Genomic DNA, 13,011 nt, shown 5'->3' with positions numbered 1-13,011 from the left:
GTAGGCACAAGTCAATATTAAGATTTAAGGAGGAGATGCACGAGGCGACAATTGTACCGTGCTCCTTATTTGAGCCATCTGAATATACGTACTCAAGATCTAGTTTAAGCTCTTGTAGGTCAAGATGACCGGGAAAATATTTACACTTCTTCTCATTTAATATTTTTTGTGGCTCATCGTTTGAGCAGTAAGATTTGTCTAGCGGAGATTGCGTTGGAACAGTTTCTTTTAGGAAGGTGGCGAGTCCATTGAACAGTAGCTGTCGTAATAGCTATCTTTTCAAAGATAGCTATCTTGGTAAATACTGACTTGAAACTTGCCCGACCAAAAACAACATTTAAAAGTGTAGATTCTTCTTTGAAAATGTTAAAAACAACGTGTTGCGTCAAATCGCCAAACAAACCGTCGTGTGACATCAAAACAAAATATTCTTTGCACCTGGAATATCTTGGGTGTATTCATACCTGAAAACCATGGTTTGCTAAGATGTTCTTCTCTTTGGTTCAAAATTATGAAGTTTTTAGAGCAGCTTTATCAGTTTTCCTAAGTTGAACCGAGAAAATAAAAAAAGAAAGTAAGACAGCACTAGACCCTTAAGGTCCAAACCGGCGATGCTGATATCCATTTCATGGCCCTTCAGCCAGGAAGTGCAATGGGGGGCTAGGTGCCAGCCGTCCAGTGCTTTCACACACCCTTCCTGCTTACCTTCCCCGGATTTCTCCAGATATCCACTTAGAGCTGGGTCGATTCTGGCTGAGCTTACAGAGTCACACCACTAACCACCGTTGCAAATCAAATAACCGGTCACAACTGGGGTTGAACCCGTGCTCCTTGAACCGACCTAACCGAGAAAATACATAGGCAAAATTAACTGGTCAAACTTGTCAACACTTTTCGCTGAGGAAAATTCAGACATTTAACAAAATGCTGATTTCATAAGACAGCTACGCCTTCAAAGCAAAGCAACTCATTCTTTAGTTCTTTGATGTCATATATTTTTGGTAGTTTTTTAATGACTTTTGACCTAGTCTTTTTTTGCAACTGCAACCAGTAAAAACCAAAAAGTTGCATTTGGGGGTTGTTTTCATTAGAGAAATGAATTAAAAAGGTTTCTAATAATTAAAGATAAATACATGGTTGTTCAAGTTTCCACTTCGTCAATAATATCAAATTTACTTTCCCGTTGTTTGCAGTAATTTAAGACTCCTTCAAGATTCACAGTCTGAATTTTCCTGGCAATTCTATCAATTTTGTTCAAAATTTCTTAGCACATAGCTTGTTCAGGGTCTAAATGATTATTTATAAATATGCTAGATGGCCTATAACATGGTGTTTACCTCAAGAAATATTCATCCATCTCTGGCAAGTTTCGGAACCGAGTGTCCTCAAAGCATCCCTTTTGTCAATATACTGATGACCTCGTAATCAGAAAGCTGCTGCAGATTGAAGTAGTTTATTTTTTTAACTCCATGCTGATAATCAAAACTAGACTAATTGTCTTTAGGAGACATGGCAGTACTCCCCTTTCTTCCACAACTCTGCAAAATATCTCGGACTTAATTTAGATTGAGACTGAATGGACATACTACATACTTTAGAATGAGTATACTTAAAAGAATCATTCGACTAAAAAGGCTTTGACATTGAAATGACGTTCCACTCCATGAATTCTATTTGGTTTTTACATGCTCTACATTTTGCCTAAATAGATTTTAGAAGTGTATATTTTTGCTCATTCTTATCATTATTTCCAAACAGAAAATATAGCTACTATGATAGCTACTGTTTTGTGGCATCACTACCCTAGGATACCCTAGGAGATGAGCCTACTAATCAATCTCCACTCAAATGCAATCTCCATTAGGTGCCATACGATATATCTTATTACACAAAGGATGAAACATTTTAAATGAAAAGTAGTGGAGCTCCGAGCAATACAGAAAGCTTCACAAGTATTGGAATCAGAAAGCTTCACAAGCAATTGGAAAGCTTCACAAGCTTAACCAGTATTGGCTAATTACAACCTAAAATAAAAAAATGTATGCTATTGACTATACTTGACTGACTCCCAGTCGACTGCATCTCTTCTGATCCAATCAATTTTTGCAGGGCCGTATCCAAGGTTTTTCCGCGGGAGGGGGGTCTACAAGAGAATTTTTTCGGAAGGGGGGGGGACAAAAACTTCAAAAACCGTATAAAAAATTTAATTTATATTCACTTTTTGCGTTTTTACGAGTCGGGCAAGCATTTCGGGGGGAGGGAGTTCAAACTCCCTAACGCCCTTGTACGCCGTCTTGCATGTTCCCATCCCTTATTCACACCTAGAGGGAGTTCGTACACTTTTATGCAAGCCAGAGGCAAGAGAAATGAGGTCAAGGTAAAGCATATCCCTAGCCATAAGGATATCAAACGCAACGATATTGCAGATCTGCTAGCAAATAATGCAGGGAATACCCCCGTTTAGATCCCCCTTCCAAATAGAATGTTAGAGATGTTTCAATTCAATTCATCTCCGAAACGGGCAGCGGACAAGCCGAATATTCGTTTAGTCGTCAAAACATATATATATATATATATATATATATATATATATATATATATATATATATATATATATATATATATATATATATATATATATGTATATATATATAGATATATATATATATATATATATATTATATATATATATATATATATATATATATATATATATATATATATATATATATATATATATATATATATATATATATATATATATATATATATATATATATATATATATATATATATATATATATATATATATATATATATATATATATATATATATATATATATATATATATATATATATATATATATATATATAAATACAATCTATAGTCAACACTTATGAAATAATTAAAATAATTCTAATCGTCCACTTAAAATCAGTACACAATAACTGATTAGTCAAAATATAATAAAATATAACTAACGAACTAAAGCAGCGGACAAGCCGAATATTCGTTTTAGTCGTCGAAACACAGATGCATATACAATCCATAGTCAACACTTATGAAATAATTTGGAATAAATCAAATGGTCCATTTAAAATCAGTACATAATAACTGACAAGTCAAAATATAATATAAGTAATTAACTAAAGCTGTAGCTATTCTTGCTTACTAGCAGTGATGCTAGTAAGCAACTAGCAGACTAGTTGCTTCCTTACTAGCTTGCTTAATAGCCTACTTACTAGCTTGCTTACAGCTTGCTTACTAGCAGAGAAAAACTTGACAAACGAGGGAACAAAGCTTTTAAAATATCTGTTTCGAGACACATGGATAGGCTGTATACAAGGTACAGCTTCTGCCCTTGCAGGTCTTTCTCGATGTGGTTTGAAATCAGGGGGCAGTATGGATCGATGGGATGTGTTGTTCAACACCCCTGTAGCAAAAGCAGGCGACAGTTTTTGTCGACGGCTAGACAGGGAAATCTAGGCCAAACTGTTCAAGGAGGGCACAGTATGGGACTTTGGGCACTTTTGAAATTACCAACAATGCCCAAAATTGAACTCTCAATCGCGTCCGACTGCTCCTGCGTTAGGCTGTAAAGCAAAACGGGGGAATAGTATTCAAGGCAAGACCGTATAAAAGAGGTATAAACTCGCAAAAGGTGATCTGAAGGAATTCCGTGTCGAGACAGCAGCTTCAGGGAGCTAATACTAACCTAACATAACCTATGCTTTGATGTATCGAGGGAAGGCCCACCATTCGCAGATGTTGCCTTCTCTATTCTAGTCTAGGGATCCACAATTCTTTACCGGCTAAAATCTAGATACATTTTCTTTTAACTTATTCTTTTTTTAGTTGGGGCCTACTTCACTGTTCTCTCTGCCTAAACTGCAATCAACAGAATAAAAATATTCAGCATTATTTGTTTGAGCACCCATCTTCTGCGGGTGATTCCAGGATTACTGCAGTGCGAATATCCAAGAAAACCTTTAGGCTGCTATTAACCACCATTTCCCTCATCGGAGATAACCAGTAATCTTTAAACATATCGCTAATACCTAAAGAAGGTTATCTATCAGTTATCTATCTATCTAACTATCTATGAGTCTATCAGTTATCTATCTATCTCTCAGATTATCTATCAGTTATCTATCTATCTCTCAGATTATCTATCAGTATGATTTGTCTATACCAGCCATAATAGCTATTATACAGAATACCTTAAAAGGTGAAAAAGCCTTCATGGTGACCCATATACTTCACTACACAGAAGAAGAAGATATCTAAAACAAACAGAATAGTTTAAAGTGTTTTAAACACTCCCGCGACACTTAAACCACTGTTTGTTATTACTGTCTTTAAAGTATTCTACTCATTTATAAAAAAGGGAGAAATTAGGGCGAGTCTCAAGCCTAGACTCCAACTAATGCAAACAAAGTTGAGTGAAAAGTCGACTCAATTTCCCAGTCCAGTTAAGTAAAACCCCAACTTACCTACCTACCTAAAAAGTGAACCCCCTTTCTTTCATTCACTAACGCTCATTAAAAAAAAACTAATGCTAGTAGTTATCAGGAGCGTCAATTTGGGGGGAGGCTAGGGGTTAGTTAAATAATTCAAACACATTCAAAATGCTGCAGTGTGTTTATAGAATCCATTCGGAAGCATAATCAGCTGTTAAGATATCTCTGGAAGAAATTATGCAGATTATTTAGATGCAGTAACTATTGGCGAGCAAAAGAATAACAATGATATATAGCTCTCTTAGTTAGCCACGTAGAGACAGGATCGTCTGACAAGTGTTTTCTAGTAGCAGTGGGTTGTACCAAACTGTGCCGAGGGAAGGTAGATTTTTTTTTTATTTATAAAAGTATTACGCGGAAATTCTTCAGAAAAAGTTGGATTATTTGCTTTTAGTTCGGTGAAGGGGAAGAATTCAGGCAAAGTACGGTATTTTACCCGGGTTTCTCAAATTACAGCTTATACGTCTTTTTAGTTTTCTAAGAAGCAGGATACCTCCCTAAAATCACGTAAGTTTGTCCTTTTGTAGAAATTAATTAAAGACTGATACTGAAAAACTCACTACATATCTACATAGCATAAATTTAACAATAGAGAGGTGCTCTGTCTTGGTAGCATTCTATCTCTTCCTGCAAAGAACAGAAATTAAAAACTGAAAATGGAAACTGTCTTTTCTACTAAATTGCTTTTTATTTAGTATTCGTCACATGCGATACTTCGATAGTACTTGGCTCTCCTAACCAGTCATGCCAGAAAATTTTTACAATACAACATCTAATGTAATCCTTGTATACAATACAAACAGGCACGTACGCAATAATTTTTATGGGGGTTGGGTAGATGCAACACAAATCAATTTATATGGAAAATAAAAATAGATTGGAAAGCTATCCCAACTCTTTTTTGGGTCAGGGGGAGCAAAGTCCTAACACCTCCGTAAATGAACACAACAATAGTCAATACTTACTCTATGTCTATGTAGGATAGATTAAGTAATAAAGAGGTACTCTGTCTAGGAAGCATTCTATCCACACAAAACGGAAAGCAAACACTGAGCGAGATCTTCTTTTTTTCCACAGAAAGGACTTCAGATCTGCGCTACTCAATCACTTTCTCGATAAGCCATCAGAGGATAGAAATTCTCAGTTCAAGAATCTTGGTTCCAACTGAATTCAATTAATATATCTCTATTCTATGGTAACTTCATGAAAGAAATTAACGACAGAAATTTCACGGAAAGGGAGAGGGCAAGAAGTGAGGTTTTGAACAGATTGAGGAGAAAGACGAGCGGAAGTAGCTGTGTTGGCCTCAGGCGGTTTGGTGGTGCGGTGAGTTATTATTATAGAATAGAATTTATTGGCTAAAATAGCACACAAGCTAGCATAAGCACGCCAGAATAATTACAATGATAAAATAAATGTTAAGGGATAAACATTGTTACAAAGTTAAATCAATTATTAAAATGCGAAACAAAATAGGGAACGAAAGAGTTTTTGTACCTCATGGTCAACATTTGGGTACACAAGTCAAGTTGGGTATTTGAAGCTCTACAAGCATTAAGTCTTGTATTAGGAAGGATTGGAGGATTTTCTTTGAAGGGGGGAAGAAGACATCGATGATAGTCAGAACTAAGGCACTTGTGCCCAAAGTAGTAGTAGTATTAATCATTAATGATGAATCATTTTCCCAAAGACCCTTACTGCCTTACACCTACTCCATTCTGATTAGCTTAGGATTTTTAAAAAAGTACTAAACATTTAGATTTGCCATTACACAAAGCCCTCACAGAATATAGCAGCCAAGAAGACAAGTACCTTGACGCTGAAGCCAGTTGTAAGTAGTAGGAATACATTTATTTTCATTCTTGAAACTCAATTGGCCACTTCTAGTGAATCAGAGTCTGCTACAGATTGCTTGCAATTTTCTCGGTCTTATTTTTCAGTTAAATTAGGGCTGTACTCGTCAAAACAAATCGGGTTGAACTTTGCAAAAAGCGATTCAAGTAATTCAAAAAGCGTAATGTGACATTTATTGTAAAATTAGGTTTACAGATCGTTTTATTAAAATAAGTAAGATATATTGATGGATTCAAGCTACTGCGTAAGGTTATCAAGATATTTAAAATTTTAGCTTCTTTTCCAAAATATACCGCGTACTCTTTTCTTACTAAAAGAATTAGTTCAAATAAAGCTGTATTATATCAATATTATATATTATGTCAAGTATTATATCATTTTTTTAAATATATCTATGACTAGCATACTTGTCGTGCGTTGCTGCGATCTCAAAAGAAAGGAAATTCAAGGACACGAAAATTAAATGCATGACTAAGCCACATAATTCCACAGCAACGTTAACTTTTGTATCAGCCTTTGGTTGGTTTCACCAAAAAAGTGCTTTCGGTGAAAGTCTTATTTCACCCCAACAGACTTATTTCATTTCTTTGCCATTGATTACACTCTGTTGAGTTTGGGGTTTGGTGTATCCTTCTTGAAAATTTTCCCATGTGTAGAATGGCTTTAAACTTGTCCAGGAAATGTGAATACCGTGAAGGAAAACAACTGTCAAGTATTTGTGTTCAAAGGTATCTAATTTCAGTCACCAAGAAAAGTATTCGAAAGATCAAGAAGGCCTTTGGGTGGAGGGGGGTTCATGCCTAAAACCTTTGCAACAGTGTACTCAACAACTTCATAAAGTTTCTTGGCGATTAGATGAGCGATGGTCATACAAACACCTGTGAAAATAGGGAAAAAGTGAAAATCTGCTATCACTGTTTAAATAGATGGATTTACTCCCCATTTAAACGTTTATTTGTTTGTAATAGTAAGGTAGTGGGGTGTAGGAAAAGGATACCTAATTTAAGGTGTTACGTCAAAAAAAGCAATGGTCATCAGTAGGAATACTAAAATATTAAAATTAACATATTTATACAAAACAAAGTAATTAACTTCCGGTTCAATAGTTATTTTGTTTTGTATAAATATGCTAGTTTTAATATTAATATTTTAGTATTTCTACTGATGACAATCACAGTATATCTGATCAAAATATCTAGACTTTTGTAACTGTTTTCACTGTCTAAATAAATGGACTAACCCCCATTTGAACGTTTATTTGTGCGTCTGCGCTAATTGCCGAAGACCGTTCGCCGAGTTGTTCTCAAAGGGAGGCAGCAGAATAATGTAGTTCAAGAGGACCAAAGTGTGATTAAACATTTACGGGTCTGCTGATTCTCCCATTGAATGCAGTTCAGCAAAAAAATTTTGGAAATTATTCCAGAAATTTCAAAATGTCAGATACGGCTTTTAGGCGTAAGAATTAGTAGTTATGAGAGCCATTTTAGAAAAAAAGGTATTAAGAAATAATAAGTTTTGGTTAATGATAATTGGCTTCTGGAACGCAAGTCAGAATGATAAAAACGAGATAAACTATTTTTTCACAGGTGTATTAAAACCAGACTCGTACAAATCAACTTATTAAAGAGGGATGGCATGTTTTTGGACGGATTTTATCACTAGAACAGCGAAAATAGGCAAAAATCGTCGGAAATAATTGGAAACTATGGGAAAATCCTAAAAATTGAGACACTTTCACTTTCAGACGAAGACACCTCCTGCGTATGCATTTTTCCTCCATTGGTCCTTAGAAAATTCTCATCACGGATGTTACTTTCCGCAAATGAAGAGGAATATCGTATATTTATGCCCAAAAACCGTATCTTCTTCTTTTTTAAAGCAGCCTAAAACAGTAATTTGCTAAGGCAGACACGAAATAGTGCAAAGTCGAAAAGCTGCCCTAGTTAAAGGGTCTTTTGTGTCTATTTGGCAGTTGAATTCTGAGTAAATCAAGCGATTATATATGTGCAATATATTTTGGTGCTTTTATGATATATGCCCTACCTAATGTTCTTCAAATATGTTTCTCTGAAACTCAATCCTTATGAAACATACCAAAGTAAGATAAAAATATAATACTTAGAAACAAATTTGGACAATATATTTCCACATTAAAAGGGGGAGGTTAAAGTATAGCGGGTATGCATGCCTAAAGTGTTAGATACAATTATTCTGTATATTGTGCAGTAAGAATTGTTTTCTTACTTCACACTGTCCAAATACTTTACACCCCACCCCCCTAATGTGCAAATATATAGCCCAAGCTAAGCTGGATGAAATTAAAGAAAAAGAAAAAAAACGGTTCTATAATGCGTCAATGAATAAACAACTCGAGTGGTAGGGCTTTTATCATACAAGTGCCTATCTTTTTGTCGCTTGGGCTATGACCGTCAGACAAAATAGGATGGGCAACCTGTGAGAGTCGAATCTTCGGTGATTTAACATGGGAAGATAGGGACTAAAAACTTCTAGCACCGCAAGCAGTGTTAATTTATGTGAATCTATTACAAAAAAAAGTAAAAAAATAGAAAATTGACACAAAAATAATCTGCATTTTTTGATTTTCAAGAGTTATTCTAACTAAATCCAGTCTGTGCAAAGAAGGTCCATGTTAGCTGGAGAAACTCTGTATAGGTTACTTGATATTAAGCTTGTAGGTCGAATGTTAACAAAATTATGTTTCATTTACGATCCTCTACCTTTTAAAGTACCTAGAAAGACAAGCCTTAGTTAGTTTACAGTAAGCTAAAAAAGGATTAAAATTACGGTATTCTAGATGGCGATGGTGATTTTTCTTTTCAAAATTGGGAACAGTTGTCACTCAGATGAGTTTCCCTTTTTTAGGCAGGAATTTCAAATCTGCTGAAAATACTCTGAGTCATAGTCTGTGTGGAATTGGCGGAAATATCAGCAGTAGATAGAGAAACAGGGTGATTTAAGAGTGGAAGTTTGACTTTTAAGTATAGAAAATAGTAAAGAGAAGATGAATCTCCCTCCAGATCCAGGGATAGTTTTACCTGTGACCATGCACCACAATGTGGTTGGTTATCAACAACATGGACAACTTATATTTGTGAGATCTCCCATTACCAATCAAGGACAGCCTGTGATTTTCCAGGATATGCAAGTGAACCCACCTGCAAGTGTTTCTAGCTGCCAGGGACAAGGTCATTTTAGTCCAGTGTCAGGAGGAATAACAAATATCAGCCATTTCCCAATTGTGAAAAACTATTCAGTGCCTACTTCAAACAGATTTCAATCCCTTCAAGAATGGAATGAGGACTTTCCTCCTTTACCATCAAGTGAAAATAGTGAAGAAGAAATGAGAACAGTGAACCCACTAGAAGCTGAAGGTGTTATCAGTGAGGCAAACACTGACAATCCTACAAAAACTGGAATGAAAAGAAGAGATGTTTCACCAGTGTCTGAGTACCTGAATCAACCTCAAAATAGAAATTTGAAGCGGAAGCTTAATGAAGTACAAAGTAGCATAAATCAGAATCCTACCATGTTGAACAAGAAAAGTGTTGACATGCCATATAGTGATCTTTTATCCATTTCTGTGGAAGCTCAAGTAACTGAGGATAATCAAAAGTTCCCAGATGATTTCACAATTGCCAAGTTTTTGAGCTCTATTTTTGGAAAGGAAAAGTATGAATTTGAAGTTAATAAGACAAAAGAGAGACTTTTAATCCATACAGAAAAAGAGGAGATAGCTGCTAAACTGTGTACAATAAGTCAAATAGCAGAAACTAAAGTTAAAGTGAATAAACGGGAAAGCCTGACTCGAGGCATTGTGAAAGGTGTTCCTCTACATCTCTCAAATGAGGATATTCTAGCAAGTATAAGGTCAAACATTGAAGTTTTATCAGTTATCAGACAGAAAAGATTTAACAAAGAATTGAAAAAATTAGAGGACAGTCTTGCAGTTTTAGTTACATTTAAATCAAATCTTCTTCCCTCTAGCATATGGTTCTGTGGAAGAAATAGGGAACTTCATACCTATAACAGAAGAGTGATCCAATGTTTTAAGTGCCAAAAATATGGTCATATCCAAAAGGACTGCCATGCCAACCAACCAATCTGCTTGCGATGTGCAGGGAAGCATTCATCAGCAGAATGTCATCTTAAGAATAACCAAGTCACTACCAACAAAGACATGTATAAATGTGCCAATTGTCTTGGAAATCATTCTTCAACTTCACCAGCCTGTCAAATTAGAGTGAAAAATAAAGAGATTCTGAATGTGGCTGAAAAATATCAAGTTAGCTTTAAAAGAGCTCAGGTTATGTACAGAAGTTATGCCCAAGCAGTTCATAGTAGTGCAGTAAAACCTGAAAGAACCAATGTAAATAGAATATGGACAGACACCATAGAATCGGTGAAACGTCAAACTATAACAGACACAGTGAATAAAATCTTGACTGCATTGGCTCTATCCCCTGAAGTGCTTTCAATAGGCTCAGCTCCAATTGCAGAAAGAGTGGAGAAGATATGTGAATTTATGGATAAACTCAATTTGACAACAGTTACACCAGTTTTATAAGGGATCAGTGTGCTAACAAATGACTTTAAATCTAAAAATACTATCATGGAATGCCAGATCACTTGTGAAAGTTAATAAGGACCTTCTTCTGCAGTTTTGTTTGGATAATCAAATAGATATCTTTTGTATCCAAGAGACATTCCTTAAACCTTTTATAAAGATACAGTTTCATGGTTATAGGGTCATACGACAAGACAGAACAGATCATGACAAAGGGGGAATCATTATTGGAGTGAGAAATCACATTCGGTTTAATCAACAATGGGTTAATTTAAGTCAGGGAAGAGCCGAGATAATAGGATGCAAAATGTTTATAGATCGCCAGAAGAAAATAAATATTTTCAATATTTACAACCCTGATGGAAGTGAAAACAATTTGAGAGAAGCATTTGAACAAATGATGCAAAGTGTACCTAGTCGAGAATTGATAATAGCTGTAGGAGACTTTAATGCTCACAGTGAGAGTTGGTGCACATGTGGCCGATCCAACAATGCTGGAAGAGATATTGAAGATTTTCTTATGAACAATAATGACCTATGCCTTTTAACCCCAAAAGATTTACCTACCCACCTCAACCATAACACTGGACAATACAGCACCATAGACCTAGTGTTCTCTTCCCCACATATTGCTCCTACCACAAAGGTGACATCTTTAAAGAATACAATACTATATAGTGACCATCTTCCAGTGATGATTGAGTTAAATGGTTGTAATAATATACAAGCTAATAACATAGCACACAAGTTCAAATTGAAGAAGACTGATTAGAGAACTTTCTCAACTGCATTAGAAAATGTTCATATTGAGGAGCAGTTAAAGGAGGTGTCTTCATCAGAAGAAAAGATTAAGATATTTCAAACGGTTTTAATGGATGTTGTGGATAAAGTTGTTCCCAAAATTAATACACAGAAATTGAATCACAAAGTTACTAAGTGGTGGAATGAAACATGTACCAAAGCGAAACAAGACCTTAAAGATGCGAAGTCCAATTATGAACGCCTTCCTACCTTTCATAGATATGTAGAGTACCAACGAAAGGCTGCTGAATTTAAGAAAACAGTAATTGCTGCTAAACGAGAAAGCTGGATTAATTTCCTCAATAAGTTAGATTTTAGAGTCCCTGCATCAAGAGTCTACTCAACAGTTAAGAGTCTGATTAGTGGAAGTCGTGAAGATCAAACAAATCCTCCAATAACATACAAGAATTCCACCCTAGTTACCGATCAAGAAATAGCTGAAGCAGCTGTATCCCTACTTGACAGTGTCATTGGAGTACCTGATCCATTAAGTGACTGTGAAATAGAAGTGAAAGCTAAAGTTAAGAGAATTTCCAAAAGTCATCGATCTGTAGCTTATAATCAACCTTTTCTTACACAAGAAATTGAGAAAGTTATCAATCATCTACCACTCACTGCCCCTGGAGAAGATATGATTTTCCCCCAATTTGTGAAAGCCCTGCCAAAAAACTGGGTTGCTGCTTTATTAAATATCATAAATGAGTTGTGGAATGAAGGACAGTTTCCAAAAATCTGGAAGGACGGAGTAGTTGTTTTGATACCAAAAGTGGGCAAAGATAAAAGTAAACTAGAGAATTATAGAACAATAACTTTACTACTTGTGCTAGGAAAAGTCTATGAACGATTGGTGAAACAGAGAATGAACCAAGTGATTGAATTGAATAGAGGACTCAAGAATATACAGTGTGGATTTAGACGTAATAGAAATACAGAGGATGTGATGCTGATGTTCATGAATGATGCTGTTTATGCTTTAGAAAACAAAAAAGTTTTACTGATGGCATTTTTGGATGTAGTATCAGCTTTTGATAGTATGGTCCACCGTCATATATTAGAAGCAATAATGGCTGCTGCAGTTAAAGGTCAGCTCCTAGAATTTTCGGATTCTTTTTTAGAAGGAAGAGAAGTTAAAATCAAAGTTGGAAGTTGCTATTCCCAAAGTAAAGTATTAAGAAGAAGAGGAGTGCCACAAGGCTCAGTGCTAGGACCTGATTACTACAATCTAAGTGAATATGATCTCCCTGTAGAT

General features: G+C 35.5%; 1 protein-coding gene across 4 annotated transcripts in view; it reads right to left on the bottom strand.

Annotated features, from left to right (window-relative positions):
• LOC136038533 (glutaminase kidney isoform, mitochondrial-like) overlaps positions 1 to 13,011 on the bottom strand; it is a 125,286-nt gene that overhangs the window by 91,850 nt on the left and 20,425 nt on the right. Inside the window, exon 1 of one of the 4 annotated variants that reach the window (XM_065721642.1) lies at positions 5,488 to 5,574. The exons of 2 other annotated variants lie outside the window; for them this stretch is intronic. In XM_065721642.1, coding sequence (XP_065577714.1) covers positions 5,488 to 5,543 — 56 coding nt within the window. In that variant the 5' untranslated portion in view covers positions 5,544 to 5,574. Of the gene's footprint in view, positions 1 to 5,082; positions 5,104 to 5,487; positions 5,575 to 13,011 lie in introns of those variants that run through there. One more of the 4 variants, XM_065721643.1, reaches the window with a different exon arrangement.

The sequence above is a fragment of the Artemia franciscana genome, chromosome 18, assembly GCF_032884065.1.
Source record: "Artemia franciscana chromosome 18, ASM3288406v1, whole genome shotgun sequence".
Lineage (NCBI taxonomy): Eukaryota > Metazoa > Arthropoda > Branchiopoda > Anostraca > Artemiidae > Artemia > Artemia franciscana.
This window is presented reverse-complemented; position numbering and strand designations above follow the sequence as displayed.